The 22,075-nt window shown below is 43.5% G+C and overlaps 1 protein-coding gene across 4 annotated transcripts in view; it reads right to left on the bottom strand.

Moving 5' to 3' along the window:
* Positions 1 to 22,075, bottom strand: part of SECISBP2L (SECIS binding protein 2 like) — an 877,433-nt gene that overhangs the window by 606,396 nt on the left and 248,962 nt on the right. For all 4 annotated transcript variants that reach the window (XM_086958273.1, XM_086958272.1, XM_086958274.1 and 1 more), the window contains exons 6-8: positions 16,727 to 16,748; positions 15,440 to 15,555; positions 12,542 to 12,673 (exon numbers count right to left, since the gene is read on the bottom strand). In XM_086958273.1, coding sequence (XP_086814399.1) covers positions 12,542 to 12,673; positions 15,440 to 15,555; positions 16,727 to 16,748 — 270 coding nt within the window. The remainder of the gene's footprint in view (positions 1 to 12,541; positions 12,674 to 15,439; positions 15,556 to 16,726; positions 16,749 to 22,075) is intronic.

Below are 22,075 nucleotides of genomic sequence, written 5' to 3'. Positions count from 1 at the left end.
ACACCTATTGCCTAAACAACTGCGTCTCCCAGCATGCATTTTACCATCCTTGACTAAAAGATGGGTGACAGAAATTATACATTCACATTCCAAAACGTTTGAACATGACTGCAACACCCAATGGCAAAATTACTCAACCTTTAAATCCTCTCCTTAATAAGTACGATATAAATCTTAATGAATTAAAGAAATATATTCTCATGACAGTTTCCATAAGTATTCCTTTAACTTTCTTTTACGCATTTTTCTAAACTTATTAACTAACTGTGTTAAAGGAATACTTATGGATAATTTCTGTCACCCATCTTTTAGTCAAGGATGGTAAAATGCATGCTGGGAGACGCAGTTGTTTAGGCAATAGGTGTGGGATCACTGAAACAACGTATTCAGCAGATTGAAGTCAGGCTGTAGGTGAATGTGAGTTTAACACCTGAGGGTAATTTAACAGGGCGGCGAGTCAGTAAAAATGGGGTTTCATCGGTAGTTGAAACGCTGCGTTAGATGAAAAGCTTGTGCCGTGGCACGCTCGGAAAAGCAACATGCCGGAACTGGAGAAAGAGCATGTTAATGAATTTTGTGTTTTGGATGGAGTTTGATCTTTGAAGAAATAAGGCATGTCATGGTAAGCTCAAATGTTAGAAAACCCGCTGGGTGGTAGATCTGAGAACAAAGACTAATTTAAAAAAAAGAGACGGATTATATTATGCATTTTCGTACATTAACATAACTGCAGATACAGGCGCTCAATTGATTTTTTCAATGTATTTTTGGTTAATTAGATTTAAGTGTATATAAACGTGGCATATACTGGTTACCCCTTTGAATAACTCTGAGTAAAATGAGATGTACGTCACTTACTAAATCGCATAAAAGAGATAATGTTGGTCTAAACATTAACATAAGAACTTTGTATTATTTTCTAGATGCCCCTGACGAAGGGATTTTTTATATCCCGAAATGCATTGGTTTTTTTTTTTTTTTAAATAAACATCATGATATGCGGAATCAACTTGTGCCTTGGAGTTTGTCTCAATATTCCAGTAGCAGAAAGTGTATGGATAAAATGAATTGAAATAATGTTTTCAAAGGACAAAAATTCAAACGGATAAAAATTAAAAATGGTTAAAATGAAGATGAACATGGTTGAAATTTAATTCATTGGATTCATACGGAGGACATGGTTGTGCAACTTGGTGGAACCTGTAAAAAAGTTTCCCCCTGTTTTTGTATCACATTCTGGTAGCCATCTTATTGACCTGGTGTGCACCAATTTTGCCCTGAAGGTAGGAGATCCAGAGCCTGTTACTTGGTCTGAACATTTTTTGATCAGGTTTTCTTGGGCCTTGGGTAGGTCCTCTCAAAGTCCTATCTCCCCTCCAGCCCTGCTCCCTGGGAAGATTAATCTTCCCACTTTTTCGGAAGCTTTACTTCAGTTACGCCCTGTCCCGGCCTCGGATCTCGAACTGGCGAATAACAGTTTTGATTGTTGGATCGGTCAGGGGGTTAGCGTCTGCGCCAAACCAGTTCGTTGTCGCAAACAGAGCTCTCCTCCCTCACAGCCTTGGTTTTCTAATGCTCTTAAGGAACTGAAATTGGGGTGCAAAAGCTGGAGCGCTGTTGGCGTCAGAAGTATTGTACTTCCGCCAAGGCGACCCTTCGAATAGCTCAAAGGGAGTACTATATGACCATTAGAAAACCCAAAAGTGACTACTTTGCTGGGAGGATTGCGATGGTTAGCAATAACAGCAAGGAGATCTTTGCCATCACCAGGAGCTTCTTATGTAATGTATGTGGTCTTGTAAAGCACACTGCTGCCCTGAGGCGTTGTGGCGCTGTAGACCGCTGAGGAACCCGTCCTGGCTATCCCTGTGAGATGGTCCCTACTGGGTATCTCCAAGGTGAAACCAGGCATCCCCGGCGAATGTGGGGGGCCGTTGTAGAGATGAGGCAAGCTAATGCACAGAGTTGCCGAGTGTGATCCCTGGTTAGAGTAGGCACCGAGGCGAGAATTATCGAGTCCGCTGACCCTGGTCCACGACCCTGCCGCGTCGGGAATTGAACCCTGGTACCGGGCCGTTCTCTGCTTTCGGGTCTGCCGCCTCTAACCAGTGAGCCACACCACTAGCCGTGTGCGGAGCAAAGGACTCTCCCAGTCTCCCAACAATGGTGTGAGGAGCTGTCCACCTTTTTTGTCGACAAGATATCAGGGATCCAGGATAGTGTGGGTCCTCATTCCAGGATATTGGATTCACCCCTGGTGGTGTCTCCCTTATATCTAGTGTTTCTATCCCTTGGTTCACATCATTCTTGCCTGCTGCCGAGTCTGACATTTTGGCCACTCTTCGATCTTTGAAGTCTGGCTCACCCACTGATCCATGTCTGGCTCGTGGACTTGCTGGGGTGGCCGAGGAGGTTTGTCCCGTAGTAGTGGCGATTGTCAATCTCTCCCTTCAGACCGCCACGTTCCCCGTGAGATGGAAGCAGGCCAAACTGTTATACCTGCTCAAGAAACCTTCACTGGACCCTTTGGTGCCAGCTAATTATCGGCCCATTTCTCTCTTACCTGCCTTAGCCAAAGTCTGCAAGAAGGTTTTTTTTCGGCAGCTTCAGACTTTTGTTGCATCCTCAGGTGTTTTACACCCAGCCCAGTCCGGGTTTAGAACTGCCTACAGCATGGAGACCACTTTAGTGGAGATGTCGGAGGCGATCAGGGAGTGCCTGGACGGGGGTGGCAGGGCGGCCCTGATTTTACTTGACCTCTCTGCCGCCTTCCATACGGTGCCTCACCAGATGCATTTTTCACGGCTCTCTTCTATTAGCATTACGGGCCTGGCTTGGGAGTGGGTTAAATCTTTTTTGGATGCTCGCACGCAGCAGGTTTGCATGACTCCCTGTCTATCCTCTGTCAGGAAACTCGATACTTGGGTGCCACAGGGCTCTACTCTGAGCCCTCTGCTTTTCAATGTTTATCTGACCCCTTTGATTTATCTGGCAGAGGAGCTTGGGGCAAAAATCATAGCGTATGCGGACGACACCCAGTTGTTATTTACCTGGAGGGGCTCGGATCTGGACACCAACATCGCCCAGACGTGCCTAGCGTCTGTATTTCGCTGGCTTGCCCGTGCCTCTCTGAAGTGTAATGAGGACAAATCGGAGGTCCTCTTGTACGCCCAGTTCCCTCTGGCCTTTAAACAATCTCTGTGGCCCCCTGATTTCCCGTGCCCTATCTCTGTGGGAGCCCCGGCAAAGAACTTAGGGGTATGGTTTAGTGAGGATCTTCGGTTCGCTGACCATGTTAAAAAATTGACTGGTGTCTGCTTTGGCACCCTCAAGGCACTAAGAAAGTTCTTTCCTCTGCTCCCTAGAGAGGCCAAAGAGACGGTAGCCTGTGCTTTGATTCTCTCCTGTCTTTATTATGCCAATGCCTTGTTCATTGGCATTCCCGGGTATTTGCTGAAAAAACTGCAAACTATACAGAATGCCGTAGATAGACTCCTTTTTAACATCTCTAGGAGATATAGCGTTCAACAGCATTTGCGGAATCTGCATGACTGCCTTTGGCCAAGCGAGTACAATTCAAAGCTCTCACCGTCGCGCACAGGGCTCTTCATGGTCTTGGTCCTTTGTACCTTAGGAGGCGCTTCGCCCTGTATGTACCCAATCGATCTCTGCGGTCTGCCTCTTTACGCCGGATGGTAATGCCGCTTTTCCGCAGAGCTCGTCTCTTTCTGTTAAAACAGCAGTGCTTGAAATTCGCTCCCTGCGGATCTTCAGCTTACTCAAGATTTCCAACTTTTAAAAAATGCTTAAAGACACACCTGTCCAGTCAGCTACCTTAATTTGCTTCCATCTGCTCTGCCCCAGTTCACTTCCGCGCCAGGACAATCTAGAGTATTAGTGCGCGATATAAGCTTTCTATACCCGAACATAACATAACATGCAGTGCTTGCCCTGAGTGATGCAGTGCTGGCCCCGAGGGATGCAGTGCTGGCGCCGAGCGATGCTGCGGTGGCGCCCAGCAATGCTGCAGTGGCGCCCAGTGATGCTGTAGTGGCGCAGAGCGATGCTGCAGTGGCGCAGAGCGATGCTGCAGTGGCGCAGAGCGATGCTGCGGTGGCGCAGAGCGATGCTGCGGTGGCGCAGAGCGATGCTGCGGTGGTGCAGAGTAATGCTGCCGTGACGCAGTGTCTTTGCTAGTCACAGGGGGTAGTAGAGGGGTAGCATGGGGGTAGAAGAGGGGTAGAAGAGGGATAGAAGGGGGTAGAAGGGGGGTTGGAAGGGGGGTTGAAGGGTAGAAGGGTAGATGAGGGGTAGTAGAGGGGTAGAGGGTTAGAAGAGGAATAGAAGAGGGGTAGAGGGGTAGAAGAGGGATAGAAGAGGGGTAGAGGGATAGAAGAGGGGTAGAGGGATAGAAGGGGTAGAAGGGTAGTAGATGGGGTAGAAGAGGGGTAGATGAGGGGTAGTAGAAGGGTAGAGGGGTAGTAGAGGGTAGAGGGAGGAGGGGTAGAAGGGTAGAAGAAGGGTAGTAGATGGGTAGAGGAAGGGTAGTAGATGGGTAGAGGGGAGGTAGAGGGGTAGTAGAATGGGTAGTGGGGTAGTAAAAGGGTAGTGGAGTGGTAGTAGAGGAGGGGTAGAGGAGGGGTAGAAGAGGGGTAGAAGAGGGGTAGAAGAGGGGTAGAAGAGGGGTAGAAGAGGGGTAGAAGAGGGGTAGAAGAGGGGTAGAAGAGGGGTAGAAGAGGGGTAGAAGAGGGGTAGAAGAGGGGTAGAAGAGGGGTAGAAGGAGGGTCGAAGGAGGGTCAAAGGGGGGTCAAAGGGGGGGTAGAGAGGTAGAGGGGATGTAGAGGGGTCATAGAGGGGTGGTAGAGGGGTAGTAGAGTGGTAGTGGGGTAGAGTGGTAGAAGAGGGGTAGAGTGGTAGAAGAGAGGTAGAGGGGTAGAGGGGGTAGAAGAGAGGTAGAGGGGTAGAAGAGAGGTAGAGGGGTAGAAGAGAGGTAGAGGGGTAGAAGAGAGGTAGAGGGGTAGTAGAGAGGTAGAGGGGTAGAAGAGAGGTAGAGGGGTAGAAGAGTAGAAGAGAGGTAGAGGGGTAGAAGAGAGGTAGAGTAGAGGGGTAGAAGAGAGGGTGAGGTAGGGGGTAGTAGAGGGGTAGTAGAGGGATAGAGGGATAGAGGGGTATGAGAGGGGTAGAAGCAGGGTAGAGGTGTAGAGTAGAGGGGTAGAGGGGTAGAGGGGTAGTAGAGGGGTAGAAGAGGGATAGAGGTGTAGAAGAGGGGCATGAGAGGGGTATAAGAGGGGTAGTGGAGGTGTAGAGGGATAGAAGAGGGGTAGAAGAGTAGAGGAGAGGTAGAGGGGTAGAAGAGAGGTAGAGGGGTGGTAGAGAGGTAGAAGAGGTAGAGGGGTAGAGTAGAGGTAGAGGGATAGAAGTGAGGTAGAGTAGAGGCAGAGGGGTAGAAGAGAGGTAGAGTAGAGGTAGAGTAGAGGTAGAGGGGTAGAAGAGAGGTAGGGATATATAGGCAAATGAAAAGGAAGCTATCGACTTCAGGAATGTGAAAGAAAGCTCTCGTATCTTGAAAGCTGTTGACCCATGACGAGAGAGGCGCCTTTGCTCGTAAGCGTGCACCCATGCTGGTAATTGCAAGCTCTAGGCCACAGTGGTAGCATTTTCTGAAGCCCTTACTAAAAGTATCGCCAAAGCAGAGCATGCGCTGGCTCAGGTGAGACCTAAAAATAAAACGTCTGTCTTATCAGCATTCAGTTTTAAGCAGTTTTTGTTCATCCAGCCTGCTAGGTCTTGTGATCATTGAGGAAAACACCAGCTGGGTGTCATCCGCATAGGAGATCACCTTGACCCCTCTCTTAGCAGTGAGGGCCGCCAGGGGAGTAATGTAGATATTAAAAAGCAGCTGGCTTAAGGCTGAGCCCTCGGGCACTCCGCATTTGAGTGGTTTCACTGAGGAAATGAACGGGCGGAGAAGGACTTGCTGGCCTCGGCCCAAGAGATAGGAGGCAACCCCCTCAAGTGCCATCCACTGCAAACCTATCTGCTTAAGTCTATCCAGCAGGATTGCATGCGACACAGTATCGAATGCTGCGGAAAGGTCTAAATGCACCAGCATAGCCGATGAGCTGCGGTCCACAGACAGCCAAATGGAGCCTATGACTTCAAGCAGCGTTGTTTCCGTGCTGTACCCTGTGCGGAAGCCAGATTGTGAGTTACATAACAGCTCATTGGCTCCCACATAGTTGGCCAACTGTAACTTGGCCTCCTTCACTAGCACCTTGGCAGGTGCAGACATTAGGGAAATAGGCCTGAAGTTGCTGGGTAATTCTGGGTTGGCATTGGCCTTTTTTAGGATAGGTAATAGGTACACATGTTTCCACGTGGCAGGGTAGATTCCCGTCCTAAGAGAAGTATTCCAGATGTGGTTTAGGACCAGGTTGGTGACCCCGATTTGCATTCCTGCAGTTCAGCCAGACACTTCTGCGGGAATCGGCAGACTGTGATTGTCTCCCGTTACTTTGGGTTCAGACGCCGGGGGGGGGGGGAAGAGGAGTAGAGCTGCGTTCTCTTTTCTTCATAGGAATTGAAAACGCTAGTGCACAGGTACTGAGATGGTCAGAAGCCATGTTCTTGTGATGCGGGATTAGTGAAGGATTTCACTATCCTAAAACCTCCCTTGAGGAGCTTTTGGCATTGGCAATGCGGTCTGCCAGAAATTCCCTTCTCTTGGAGTGGAGTAATTTAAGGTACTCTCTCGAGGCATTTTTGTAGATCTTTTTGGCGACTTGAGAGTAGGACTTTCTCCATTCACATTCAAATCTTTTACACTTGCTCTTTTCGCCTCTGACTTCCTCTGCAAACTATGAGGTAGATAAGGTAGATAGGTAGGCAACGCTAACAGATTTCAGAGGGGGCAAGTTTGTCAAGCACAGACGTCAACCATGAGTTAATACTTGCGGCGTCCTGGTTGGGATTGTCCGAGAGGGGACGCCTAGACCCAGCCAATACAGGCCTAGGGCTTCTGGGGTGACCCTACCCCAGTTCCTTTCGACTTCATTGGGACGGGTGGGTGTGGACCTCAGTGAAAACCGGAAATCGACCAGGCAGTTGTCTGACAAGATAATATGTAGCGGTTTATCGACCCTCAGCTTTTGCTTGTTCGTGCAGATGAGGTCAGGAGTGTGGCCCGCCTTGTGAATGGGGAATAATACCAGCTAGGCAAGATTGAAGCCCGCAAGGGTCGTTATGAAATTTGCACTAAGTGTGCATTCGGGGTCGTCGGGGTCCCCTAGGACGGTAAAGTTAGCGTAGCGAGTGGCTATCTGGGTGATGCAATCTGCCAGTATCGGCGTGATACTAAGGCAGCAATCCGGCTGTCTGTAAAGCAGAAGCCCTGAGAAGGAGAAAGAGAGGGCTAGTAATACAGAAGGCGAGTCCTTCAATGTTCCCTTCTTGATCTGGGATGGAGGATCCACTCTTAAAAGGATGGCCTAGAACATAAACACCACCATCTGCAGTACGTTCATCTTGATGGATGCTACATGTCCTTGCCAGGAAAGCGAGCCGCCATGCAAGCTTTTCAAGTCCCTTCTCATTGCCCTCAACAATATCAGCAATTTAGTAGAATGGACTGGCTGCAATGTGGGCCCCAGGTTTATACCCAGATACCATGCTGTGTTTGAAGTCTTATTTCAAGGAAGCCTTCAGTCCAGGACCTGGAAACTAACCACAATGAGAAGGGTTGCACATTTAAAGGTCTAAGATGTATGGGTCATGTAATCTTTTAGGGGTTCATTCAGCTTTCGAGTGTTTCAGATCTAAGAGCACCCCCTTTACAGACTAAGGAGCCTTATTTGCTGTAAGAGCCAAGTTCGCGGTTGGCACTTCCTTCATCCCACCAGAGCAACCTTTATTTTTCCATCTTCTTATTTTATTGAAAGAGTTTCTAAATCATTGACATAATAATGGAAGGCATTACAGGCCAGTAAAAGCTGGTTTAATATGAAGAACAACCATTCAAACATACAATATATAAATACAATGGGCCAGAAGCAATACAAGAATAAAAGCACATTATAACGTTGACAAATAAATTAAACTGGAGCTACAGACTAAGAAATATAAGGAAAATTCAGATAATTACTAACAAAGTTAACCAGTGAATCTGAAGAATGAAGGGCTTTTGCCTTTCACAAAACCAACTTAGGTGAGTACAAGGAAAAGGTAACAGGAAGGCAATTTCCAAAATAGTGTTCTACAAAAGACCGCTCTTAGTTTTGGTTTTTCCAGCAAGCGGGAAAATAATTTTAACTGGCATGTGAACGACTTTCAGTGCTCATATTTTCTTTAAAGGGGGCTCTTAGAATAACAACTTCATATAGGATGCAGCTTAACTTAAAAAATAATCTAGATCTCTACTGGTAAGGAAGGACTGGTGTGTTGCACTTAAAGACCCCCTGCATTGACCACTGATCATTAACCAAATGGTAGAGAGCACTTTTGGAAGCCAAAAAGCGAAGCACTTCACTGTCAATATACATCCAACAAAATGCAAAGATCCTGTCCTTTCTTAATTTCCCAGCACCTCCCTCGCTGCCAGAGCAAACTCCTCACCGCTCTCATTCCTCAGGCAATGCAGTTTGTTATGTTATGTTATGTTAGTACGGCTCTTTTATAGCGCACGGCTACTCCATGGAGTGTCCCGGCGCTTTGACAAAGACCCGAGATGAAGAAAATCCAGGGCAAATGCAGGGCAGCAGAGATATTACTGGGTAAAAAGCCATGTCTTCAGCTACTTCCTGAAAACCAGTAAATTGCTGATTTTCCTAAGGGAGACGGGCAAGGAGTTCCAGCTTCTTGGAGCCAGGTATCGGAAAGAGCGGCCTCCAATTCTAGCCGCCTGATGGAAGGAACAGAAGCCATGGCCAAGGACGCCGATCTCAAAGTTCTAGAGGGCAAATAAAAAGCAAGGTGCCTCCTAATATATCTGACCCCTACAAGATGAAGCGCCTTAAAGGCGAGAGTCAGCGCCTTAAAAGTAATCTGTTTTGCGACAGGGAGCCAGTGAAGCATTTTGAGCAACTCCGATGCACTCGCTCTTCGATGAAGGGCATAAATGGCCCTTGCAGCGGAGTTCTGCACTAGCTGAAGGCGCGCAAGAAGACATTTTGGCAATCCCAGATAGAGCACATTCGCATAATCTAGGCGGGAGCCTATCAAGGCCTGTACAGTGGTCTTTCTATGCTCCAGGGACAGAATCGGAAGAAATTTCCTTAGTATTTTTAAGATGCCAAAGCATTTCCCTGTGAGCTCGCGAATCTGAGGCCTAAAGGAGAGGCCATCATCAATCTGGAAGCCAAGATTCTTCGCCTTGGAAGAGGAATCTGCCGGAGGGTACATGTTGGGAGGCCACCAGGCCTTCCATCTCAGATCAGGAGAGCAGCCAAAGAAAAGCAGTTCCGATTTATCGGAATTACATTTCAGACTGTGCTGTTTAAACCAGTCAAAGACCGCTCCCAGACAGTCTCTGATCCGCATTCCATCAAAGTCAGAGCCCTTAGTGCAGGTGAAAATGAGCTGGGTGTCATCAGCGTAGGATACGATCTGGGCACCAAACGACTCCGCCACTGCCGCCATAGGGGCCATATAGATATTAAAAAGGGTGGGGCTAAGGATGGAACCCTGAGGCACCCCCACCTCCAATGGCGGCATATCGGTGGAGAAAGGTGGCGCCCAGACCGTTTGCCAGCGGCCGGCCAAGAATGACTCAAACCACTTCAACACCACTCCACGCAATCCGATCTCCCAGAGTTTTGAAAGGAGACCATCATGGGGAACGGTGTTGAAGGCCGCCGACAAATCCAGCATAACTAATATGGCCTTTCCACCAGTATCAAGAACTTCCCGGATGGCATCAGTAACTTCAAGGAGAGCAGTCTCCGTACTCATGTTGGTGCGAAAACCCGACTGAGTATCGTGAAGAATGTCATTACTCTCAATGAAGTTAGAGAGGGAGATGTGGACATGCTTCTCCACCACCTTTGCCAACGCCGGGAGAAGGGAGATCGGCCTATAGTTAGCATGGATTAAAAGGTCCATATTGGGTTTCTTGACAAGTGGCAGGATCAAGGCATGCTTCCAGGCCAGGGGAACCACTCCCGTATTTAAGGACATGTTGAGCACTGGGTTAAACAGGGAGTTTAAGGCCGGTGCTACTTTTCCAAGGCATTTTGCGGGACAAGGGTCCTGCGGGGAACCAGACGAGCTAGGTGAGAAGGTCAAGAGAGGCAGGTAGGGACAAAGGTGGGAACTCAGAAAGAGAGGGGACGTCCACTACCAAGGATGGGGACCGAAAAAGCCTATGCTCCAGTACAGATACTGAATTCAGAGGGGAAAAAGTAGCTAGAATAGCTTTAATTTTAGAGGTGAAAAAGATTGCAAGTTGACGGACCCATGCTTCCATGTGGAAGTGGGATGGCAATATCGAGGTGGGGGAAATAAAATCTTTTACGATGCAGAATATTTCTTTGCTCTTATTTGCCGCATCCTCTATTTTTTTTATCAAAATAAGCTTTTTTCCCTGCCATAATGTGGCGGTGATAGAGACAGAATTTTTTAAGACAGAATACAGGCAGCCTGCTCTCTGCTGTTCTCACACTAGATCTCTTCACATTCTCCCATGCCCACTCTATGCTGAGACTTGCAGATTTTATTTGTGATACTCATAAAAGCTGAAATGAGCGATTACTAATGTCAATGCATGAAATGAACAGTCAGCTCTCACCAGAGACTACTTTCAGCATCAGTATTGCTGGTAGCCATAACCAGCGCGCCCGCGCTGACGAGGAGAGGAGGATGCAGCAGGGGGAGGGAAAGGGTGGAGGGGGCCTGCGCGGGTTCTTTTCTGTGCTGGCAGCTGTCCCCCCTCTTCCTATTATTCCCTCTCTTTCTGTATTGCTACTCACTTACTGAAAACCAGGACTTGAAGAAACGGTTAACCTCTCCTTCCTTCTTTCATTTAGTTGCTTCCCTGTGAAATGGATCCAAAAAAGATAAGCGCGTGCCTCGCGCTGACGAGGAGAGGAGGCAGCAGGGGGAGGGGAAGAGAGGAGGGAGCCTGCGCCGGATTCCCTTGCGAGAGCAAGACGGAACCATATGTCAAAGCTTGCTCCCGCAAGGGAATTGCCAAACGTGCACGTGTTGCCATTGAAGGCAGTGCAATGCGTGCACGTTTTTGGCAGCCAAACTGAATCGATGGCTAAAAGACTCTTTCCTATGCAGCCCATGCGCGCTGCATAGGGCGAGACCTAAAAAACCATTGCAAGGCGCTGCTAAGTTATTGTTTCCGTTTACCTCGCGTTCTTGGTGAACCTACAAGACTGATACATCCCCGCAAACAGAAAGGTTCAGCGGAAGTAACCGTGTATTGCTTTAAAAAATCTAGCACAGTTTGAAGAAGTTAAAAGTGAAAATGTAGGCACATATCTGTTTTTTTCAAATCAATTTCAATATTTATTTGAACTGTTACTTTCTATAGGAAAACCTTGAAGGATCTACACAAATGACCCCTAGTTGAATTCAGAATTGTGTCTTCTTTTCTGAAATGTATAGCTGTCTGGGATCCAGTATTGGTTTCAAACTCATTTCTACCACTACCTGGAAGAAGGTTAAAAGCACGAAACATAGGATATGTCCCAGTAAAATGCCAAAACTGTGTAGGAAATTGTAGTTTTCTGTCAAATGTCTGCCTATTCCTGAAAGCTGGTAAGATGGTGATTTTAACACCACAAACCTTTCATTGATATAAATTTCAGGGAAAAAACATACTTTTTCTGCAGCATTTTTTTCCCCATTTCTCTCAAAATGTAGCTGTATTTTGCCTTATTGCTTGGTCCCCTCCAGGGAAATTCACAAACCCTGGGTACTTTTAGTATCCTAAAAATGTTGGAAGAAAAGGACACAAATTTGATATGAATACCTTAAGTGTACAAACCGCTATGGGGGACTAAGCGTGAACTACCCCAAAAAGCCCAAACAAGGTATGGCACAGGGGCCTGGCAGCAAAGGAGTTGAAAGTGACAGACTGCAGGTTATGTGCCCTTCAAAAGCATATAAAAGGTGAGAAAAGAGTGTGTTTCCAAGGTCAACGGTTCTGGATTCGATTTCAAGTCTTTTCTGGTGTGAAATAAAAACACATACTGAATATCGGATTTCTTTTCATGCCCATGATTAGGGCCTCGGACACCCCCTCTGTCCTCCCCAAGCACCTATTCCTATACAAGAATTCTCTTAAGCTGCTTTTTAACTAAGCTTTATGGATAAGAAATAGGGTGCATATTTTTTCTTTTACAATAAAGATGCTTAGAATGGCATAAAGAAAAGTACATGGAAAACCTTTGTGTTGATCAAGTGATTGAAATAAATTAATTGTGTTGATTGAGGGATCATATCAGTTACATCAGAAACAGCCCATAACTATTTTACTATTAGCCGAGATACAGCGGCTCAACCTTAAACAGCATGTACACAGAGGGAATATCTATACCTCAAAATACAAAGGTTCTGGACTTTGGTCAACTCTGATGGACTGATTTGCAGTCAGTGGCTTATCCAGTCTCTTCTGTATGTTCTGCTTTCTCTCGGATGATGTGCTATGTTCCCTGTATCGATAAACATTCTAAATAAAAATAATAATATGTAAATTGCACTACACCAACAAAAACATCAACAATAAAAATAAAAAGAGCTATAAATCCTCTTTATTGCCACTATCATAAGGCTGATCATTTGGTCATATAGAAAAACACAAATAAACATCAGAATTAAGAACAAACAATTTAAACAGATACTTGCCCTAGACTGATCGGCGGCCCTTTACACAGTATCCCACTCAGTCCTTCTATCCCCATCAAACAGATTTTAATATTTTTTAAAAAATGCTCCGAAATGTTTCTCAAGACAGAGCGCAATCTGTTTCCATCCCTCCTTTTCGATTAGTCAAGTTCTTCTTTAAATGTGGCTTTACTCAAGGCTCTTTTTTGAGCCCAGCACAGTTTAATATTAACACATCTCCTTTGGCTGCCTTAGTAAGATCCTGTGGGTTTATTTTTCTATAGCATGTGGACAGTTGATAAATAATAGTGTTCAAAAGAAGAGAGTATACCAAAGAACCAGAAAGGACTGGGTGTTAGATTATAGCAAAATGAAATTCCTTTCTGTGTTTTTTTTCTTTTTCAGACTTGTGACCCACCGGTCTACTTTCAAGTTTTAAATTACTTGTATGCAGATAGACGATTTAGGTACTTATTACTACACAACACTGGAATAGCTTCTTTCTCTCAACATTTTATTTTTATATAGTGTTAAAATCATTCATGTAAAATTCATCACGAAACATTCAACATAAAATAACGAGCCTCTCCCTAGTCTAATACAAAATGCATCCTATTCTTTTTTAATGCTCGAAAAACAAATTAAAACAGTACTTCATACAGTTAAAAACTTTAGAATGTGTTATATCGTGGGTGGTCCCTTGTCAACGCGTTTTGGTGCGATATAGTCTTTTAGGCACCTTCTTCAGGACAAACTTCTGGATTATGAATTTTTGAATTGCTTTAGCGTCAATAGTACCCACTTCTTGTTGGGTTTATCCATTTAAACTTCTCTGTGCCAGTTTCATAAATTTTTAAAAGCAGGAGAATATTTTTCTACGTGTCTCTTATAGTCTTTTGTAGTCCTTTGCGGCTCTAATTTAGCGCAGGTTATCTGATGAGGGGACTTCTTACTGGTCCACCTGAATAATCGATTCCTTTTAGTCTCTGTATTTGATATATCAACAGGACTTTACTCTCTCTTAGAGGCTTTATAGCTGGGTACACGTTTATGCAGAGAAATTCTTGTATCCCCGTGCTTGTATTGTAGCGCCCCTCGCCGTCGACACGTCCTCTCTCCTGTGTGGTGATGGCTTTTAAAAATTTGTTTTGTTTTTCGAGCATTAAAAAAGAATAGGATGCATTTTGTATTAGACTAGGGAAATGCTTGTTATTTTATGTTGAATGTTTCGTGATGAATTTTACATGAATGATTTTAACACTATATAAAAATAAAATGTTGAGAGAAAGAAGCTATTCCAGTGTTGTGTAGTAATAAGTACCTAAATCGTCTATCTGCATACAAGTAATTTAAAACTTGAAAGTAGACCGGTGGGTCACAAGTCTGAAAAGGGAAAAAAAGCACAGAAAGGAATTTCATTTTGCTATAAGATAAATAATAGTGTCCATTTCAAAGAACCTCGAGAACACTAAAATCTATTTTGTACACTAAAATACTGTTTTAAAAAAAAAAACATTTCATGGTCATAGTCTTCTGATTGGTGGACCAGCGAATTGACCACTCCCCAACCACAGCCCCATTCAACTCAGCAAAAAAAAATCAGGAATAGTTACTCATAGATAACTCTTGAGTTTTCATTTTCCTCTTTGAAAGACTGTAATTAAAGATCCCTTTACCTCAAGAGTAGACTATGGCAACTTGTAGTAGCTAAGGACTCCCAAGGTGGCTCTGAACTGGCTACAAGTCATACAAAATGCATTGGCCAGACTCCTCCTTGGTATTCCCAAAAAAGCCTCAGTTAAGCAGCATCTTGAAATGCTTCACTGGGTCATGGTTTGCAAGATATTGTATGAAACCTTGCATTCAATACAAAGCAATTCACCACATTTGTCCTTTTTATCTTGCACGCAATTTTCTCAACTATACCCCTAGCAGAAATCTTGGATCAGTCAGCCAATATTTACTCATTATTCCTAAAATCACAAGGTACAGACAGGGAGGCAAACCTTTCTACTATATTGCAGCCAAATGGTGGAACTCCATGCCTCCTAAACTACGAGATGTAAACAACCATACATTTCAGGAATAATTCAAAAGGATTGTTGTTTAAGCTCAAGCTATGACCTCCACTATACTCCAAGACTTCATCCGCAGTGCTGAGATGCCACTGGGTATCTATGCACTTTTATTATCCAGAATTCATTCATTCACAGGTAGTATAATGTCCCACCAGTTGCCCTCCACATTCCCAAACATAGGTATGTACAAAGCAGCCAAACAAATTTCGGGGGGGAGGGGGTCCCGTTTTTCATTTTTTTGCTGACAGTCAAGCTAAACTTCTCTTTATTTTAACCAAACATTTACTCCTCTATGAAGCTCTGCAAGTCATATCCCTTATAAAGGACTAGTCACAAGGCAGTACATTCAAAGTAAGCAGCATATTGCAGAGCTAAACCTCCCTCTCTCTCCCCAAAATCATGCTAAGAAAAAATTATAAAGTTCAACAGAATACACTTATTATCATTAACAACTTTTCGATTTTGTCATTTTCTTTTAGTTTACCATCTACATGAAGGGATTAAAGAATATTGAAGTAAAGTACGAAAGTTACCTGTATATTTGACCTTTGCTCAATTTGTCTGCCACCTCTGGTGAAGGATGAATGCTTCTCCATCCAAGGTTTTTTCTGGGTTGCTTGAGAAGCTACACTAGCCCAGCTCGTGCCAGCTAAACCAAAACATAACAGTATCAGACCAGCATATTTTTAGTTCCAGAAATGTTTGTTTTTCAAACGCGTTACATACTGTATAACAGAGGTTATTGTAGACAAATAGTGAAATGCTCAAAGGTAAAAAACATCTTGGACCCGTCCTTTGTAAACAGAAAATACAACCCAAAAGCTTTAATAGTTGTATAGCCTATTTAGAGCCAATAAAACAGCATTCGATCCTGGGAACTAGTGTAAAACAAGCACTGGCAAAACCAATAGGTTTTGCCGTGGGTGCCAGCATTTTGGTTTTATTAATGCATGTTTTGTCATGGAGTTAGTAAACTTTATTGTTTGGTAAGCTAAGAGGCCCAAACATAATGGTACCATTAAGAAAAATGGGGTATAACCCAGACAAAGTCAAAGGACCTTGCAAATTTATATTGCTACACGCAAACTCAGTGTCGTATAAACTGTTTTGGGTATCTAGGATAATACTGCAAATACGCATTTGGCTTGTTGTTTTGTCTCCTTTTTCAGAATTAAGAGAGTAAAAATGAATAATTCATGTACATGGGTTTGATAAATTGTGTCTAGGACCACTTTGTTTTGTACCAAATATAATGGTAAACAAAAAAAAACAATTTGCTGAAAGCACAAATATTGTTGGTACCTTAAAAATCGCACATTGCCATAGTAGTCCCTGGAACTAAATGAACTACTTTGTTTGTGTAAGCGCTCATTGTGAACGAGAAAAATGCTATAAATGGCTGAAGTGGGCTGACCCCTTACCCAATGATGCATTTTGTAGTGGGCCGAAGAACATTGTGAATGACACAGCAAAAGACTAATTGATAAAGAGAGCTAGCTGGAGACCCCTGTTATGTTTCTATATCCAATTGTAGTAAAATTAAAGAGTCTTGATTGTGACCAGTCCTAATGAAACAATCTTCAATCAGATTACACGTACGAGAAAGAATGTTTGCAATTTCCTCAGCCCCACTGCTCTCAAGTACAATAACTTGTGCTGACCAGTACAGACACAAATAATAAAACATGGTCATACTTCTGTTGATAAGATCGTCGTAGCCCATAACGAGTGTGTTATACAAAGATTAAACTGTGGCTACTAGAAAAAAAGCATAGCTCATAATTAGGAGCGTTTCACATAGGTCAATAAAAGAAACTTACCAGTGGGTAATGGCTCCGCTGCCTGCAAAGAGAAAACACTATTTTAACAAGCATATATTTAGCATTTTCATCGTAATAAGATTTGTGGGCAGTTAAAACAAATATTGTAAGAGCAAATAAAAGAGTGAAACTATATTTTAACCCTTTTGTGACACTTTATATCTTTTTGGTCGACAGTTGGCTGAACTGTGGTTTTGGTGCCAAACCCCTGCCTGTAAATAACATGCTTCTAGCAATGTGTATTAGGACAAGTTTGTACTTGCTTCACTGACCACGCTCCAAACAGCGTTAAGAGCGCTGCCGTCGTCAAGGATATATTTCAGTTTATCAATAAGAATAAATAAATGTTTCCAGGAGAAACGATTTACTCTACGTACGCTTTACAGAAACCCTCAAGTAAGCAAAGTCTGCAAGGTATCAAAAACATGAATGGCGTCTTCAGCTTAAGACTAGAATAGAATTTTCCACTAAGAACAAAGAGTAGATCTCGCAATCAGGAAGCAGTACAGGTCTCATCATCAATAACATGGTGCAGAGGCATCCACCTTCCCCTGAAAAAACAGGCAGGACACCCTCAAAATCAATAAACGTCACCCACCCATTCAAGTAACCCGTTTCTGCCTATGGAACACCTTGTGAGCGCAACCAATATCAGCAACCACTTTGATCATCACTCCGACCTTCCCCCAAGCTAACATCACAGCACACCTGCTGGCCTTAAAGCTGACTTGGTGACACAGACCCACACCCTGCCGACCCACACTACCAACTCAAACCACCCCTGGACATCATGCCCAATCCCATGGATACAATAAAAACACTATTCTCTCCACACAATTTTTTAAAAAATTTGCAGTCTCCCCAAGAAACATACAATTCTTCTTTGATAGCCTCTACTTCATCCTGAATTCACTGCATCCCGCTACAACTAACTTTTATCCTCATCACCGATAGCCTTATGACAAAGATTCATTAACAGGAAATCCTCCTCGTGCAGTACCCTTCAGCAACTCTTACTTCATCACCCATTGTAATTGTATTTATATAGAGGATACTACCTTATATGAGGCGGCAAAGCGCCTTTCGGCGAGTAGCCCAAAATGATTAGTGGTGGAATAGTAAAGGGAAATCGGAGTTAATTTGAGCGTGGACATGCATGTCTGTTAGTTGAATTGAATAGGATAATGGAGGGATAGAAGATGGAAAAGTCTCGAAAGTGTTATTTGGAAGATCATAGTAGTAAGATGAGGTTTGGGATGAGTAAAAGGAGATATGGAGGAGGGAAGAGGCTCTAGAAAGGGATTAGGGAGATCATAATAGTAAAATGAGGTTTGGGATGAGTCAAAGAAGTGATACTTGAAGAAATAATTTAGACAGTGCTGTTTGGAAGATCAAAGTAGTAAAATTAGGTTTGGGGTGAGCCAAGGAGGGATAGAGGAGGGAAGATTCTAGACAGGTTATTTTGGAGATCACAGTAAATGTAAATGTACAGGAATTTATATAGCGCAAATCACCGAGCGGTTTTTAAGCGCCTGCTTAGGGAACCCGTCCTGGTATTCCCCTGTGAGATAACCCCAGCAGGGTATCCGCAAGGTGAAAGCCAGGCATCCCGCTGCGAGGGGCCGTTGTGGAGATTAAGCAAGCTATTGCCCAGAGTCGCAGAGTGTGAACCTGTGAATCGAGTAGGCACCGGAGCGAGAATTGTCGAGTCCATGGACATTTTAGGACTCAAGATCCTGCCGAGCCGGGAATTGAACCCTGGTCCCGGGCTGACTTCTGCTTCCAGGTCTGCCTCCTATAACCAGTGAGCCACACTTCTCCACCAGTAGGGGATGAGTCAGAGAGTGGAAGTAGAGGATATCTTAAGAGAGGTATAGGGTGAAACAAAGTAGTGCATGGGAGAGACACAAAGCATTTTTTAACTTGTTTTTCCCCCTTCTAAAGTAGGCGTAAAGTAATAAATATATAGATTCATAACTACATAGAAATGGTATACATGAATAATGAAGATCATAAATCGAGATGCAAAGTTGTATTGTATAAACTTTCAAGAGGTGCTGTACTTGAATCTAATATGGGTATTTTTATACTAGTTTCTTTATATTTTAATGTTCTCTTTTCTCTTTTCCTCAATATTGCAATACAGAAGAAGTTGTAGGTAAAACAGTTAGTATAATATTTACATATTATGATAGATATGTAAAACAGAGACTCATAAGTATCGATTCAAATAACTTCAAAGAAAATTATAAATTATGCAGTGACATAAACATGTTAAGCATATGAAATATATATATATATATATATATATATATTTTTTTTTTTTCTTGAAAATACCTCCAGATTTATCGATTCTTACTTGGCACCCTTTGTCAAAGATCTTCCATCATATTTGAAGGACACTCAAAACTTTCTTAATGTCATGGACAATGTAACATGGGACTCTGAAATGTTACTTATCACCTTAGACGTGGTCAATCTGTACACCTCGATTGACCATGAACAGGGGTTATGTGCGATCAAATGGTTTTTAGACCAAAAACCGTTACATTTCAAAAGTCACAGTAACATGATTTTGTCAATGACTAGATTTTGTTTGTTTAATAACATCTTTATTTTTGATGGTACCTTATACAATCAGAGAAGGGGCACTTCGATGGGCTCGTGCTTCTCCCCCAGCTACGCGAATTTATTCGTGGGCTGGTGGGAGAAGCACGAGGCCTGGAGTGACTCCAATCAAATGTGGACGGATAAAATACTTATGTGGACTAGGTATATTGACGACCTTTTTATAATTTGGCAAGGAGATCGTCAATCTGCAGAAGAGTATATCACCATACTTAACAATAATACGCTCAATCTCAAATTTACCAGTACCATAAGTGCTACTAGTATCAACTATCTGGACCTTGAAATCTTTGTGTATAACAACACCCTACACACACGCCTGTATAGGAAACCGACAGCAGGCAATGCGGTCCTGCATGCCAAGTCTTACCATCCCAAAAGCTTGGTCAAAAATGTGCCCTATGGGGAAATGTTACGCCTGAAGAGAAACTGCTCTCTGGAGAAAGATTATAAGATAGCAGAGAGAGAGGCTAACATTAGATTTGAGCGAAGGGGTTATAACACTACCGCCCTAAAACAAGCCAGTGCCAAAGCCTCAGGAACCAACAGGAGGGACCTCCTGATTCCTAAAACTAGAACAGAGGCTCCCGATGAAGTACGCATGATTACGGAATTCAGTACTAAATCGGGGGAAATAGTAAAGGTTTTCCAAAAACACTGGCATATACTCGCTGCAGACAAAGTCCTGAAGAAAGATCTGCCAAAGAGACCACCAATAACATATAGGAGATGTCCCTCCCTGGCAGATCATTTGGTCCATAGCCATTTTAAATCTCAGGCTAAACCCATCAAAATTTCACAGTCAGTGGGGTTCTTTCCTTGTCTGAAATGTAAGGCATGTAAATTCAGCTGTAAAACAACAGAATACCCAAATCGCACAGGTGACAATAAACCAAATATTAAGATCAAACAGTTGTTGAACTGCAACTCAGAATACACGGTATATTGTCTCACCTGTCCATGTAAGCTGCGGTACATCGGCAGCACAATAAAACCGGTGAAACTCAGAGTTCTTGAACATATGCGGGCCATTACCAATAACGATAGATCTTATCCGGTGGCCCGCCATTTTGCACAAGAACATCAGAGCAAATGGGAGAAACTGAGTTTTTACTGCATGGATCAGGCCCCCAAATTGGAACGAGGAGGAGACAGAGACAAGTCTCTTAGGATTTTAGAATCCAAGTACATCATTGGCCTCAAAACCACCACTCCTTGGGGACTAAATAACAACGAGGAACTTTGGGTACACCTGTAAACATCTGTTGATTTAAGGGACATATAGTGGACTTAAAAAACTGAACATAAGAAACTTTGACACTTTCCCTAGTACTAGGCCTTTTCATTTCTTTTTCATTTATATTCGTATGTTTTTCTTGCACATGGTCAAGTATGCCCATTCAGGGCTAAATAATGAACTTAAAATAATGAACTAGAATTAAGCAAATGTACATGCTTTATTTCTGTTTATGATCAATTTCACTGTGAATATGTACAGAATTTAAAAAATGAATAACAACGTTTAATGGTTTTTAAATGAGCACTAAGCACTTTTACACCACCACCATATATGAGTCATGGTATATGGGATAAATGCACGTTACAATATGGCGCCCACCACATTTTGAGAAAAATTGTCCTTTCTCTATTGTTATTGTAAATGTAACTGACCAAGGACTTTAAAATGGTGGTTTTGATGTCTTCACAAACGTTGCACTGACGAAGCCTGCAAAGGCGAAACGCGTCTGCGAGGGGTGAAGGGGGGCTCTGGTTAATAAATTTTGCAAAACGGATACCAGTGTGCCGGCCCTTTCTTTTTTCTGAAAACCGCATGGAGCCAGGAAACGTGCAGCTATATATATATATATATATATATATATATATATATATATATATATATATATATATATATATATCTGCGTTTCTCCTAAGTGCCTGCGCACGGGAGGTCACTCGGCATTGCCTCGCTGTGAAATGCAGCCTGTCATCAACCCCCGCTTTTAATATTCTGGGTGCCGACGCGTTTCAGGATGTAAAATCCCTTCTTATGGGTGGTAAAACAAGCTACTGACAGTCGCATGATTCTTCATTGATTTTATTCTAATTGAAACGACCGCCTCCAGTGGGCGTGTCCACAATTGACTTCTGGGACATCGAGTTCTTACATGCGATTATAGATATCATTCTTTGGTAAGGTCACAGTCTTTGTTTTACAATTTTCACAAACTGGTGAGGGACACGACGGCCAGCTCGTGAGACTGCAGTCTTGAACAATCAGGATTGGACAGTGCGCTGTTTTGATTTGGGTTCTACTCTTGGATTTTTATAGCCACTATCAAGGCCCTCTTTGCCTCCTGACAACTACCATTGAACCAAGACTGCTTTACCTTTGCCCCCCTCCACCCCCGCCCTGAGTACCCACTGGCCAGAATATATCCACCAGTTTAGCAGTCAAGGCTTCATGGATCTTGGGATACAACAATACCATCTGCAATTGAGAGCTTTACTAGTTCCAAAAAATTAGCTATGTTAAGATTCAAATAATGAGGCCATTCTTGTAGGCGATTATTCAATCCATGCCCACCTTACTTTCCGCATACCGTTGGTGAGTTAGTCTACTGTCTATTGTTGTGGATGAGTCAGGATTTCCTCCAGTGTCTGACAACAGCAACTCCAGAGTTAAAGCATGAAGATCGCAGTCCTGTCTTGGCAAGACAGCTA

This window comes from Lissotriton vulgaris, chromosome 2_1 (assembly GCF_964263255.1).
Source record: "Lissotriton vulgaris chromosome 2_1, aLisVul1.2, whole genome shotgun sequence".
In the NCBI taxonomy this organism is placed as follows: domain Eukaryota; kingdom Metazoa; phylum Chordata; class Amphibia; order Caudata; family Salamandridae; genus Lissotriton; species Lissotriton vulgaris.
This window is presented reverse-complemented; position numbering and strand designations above follow the sequence as displayed.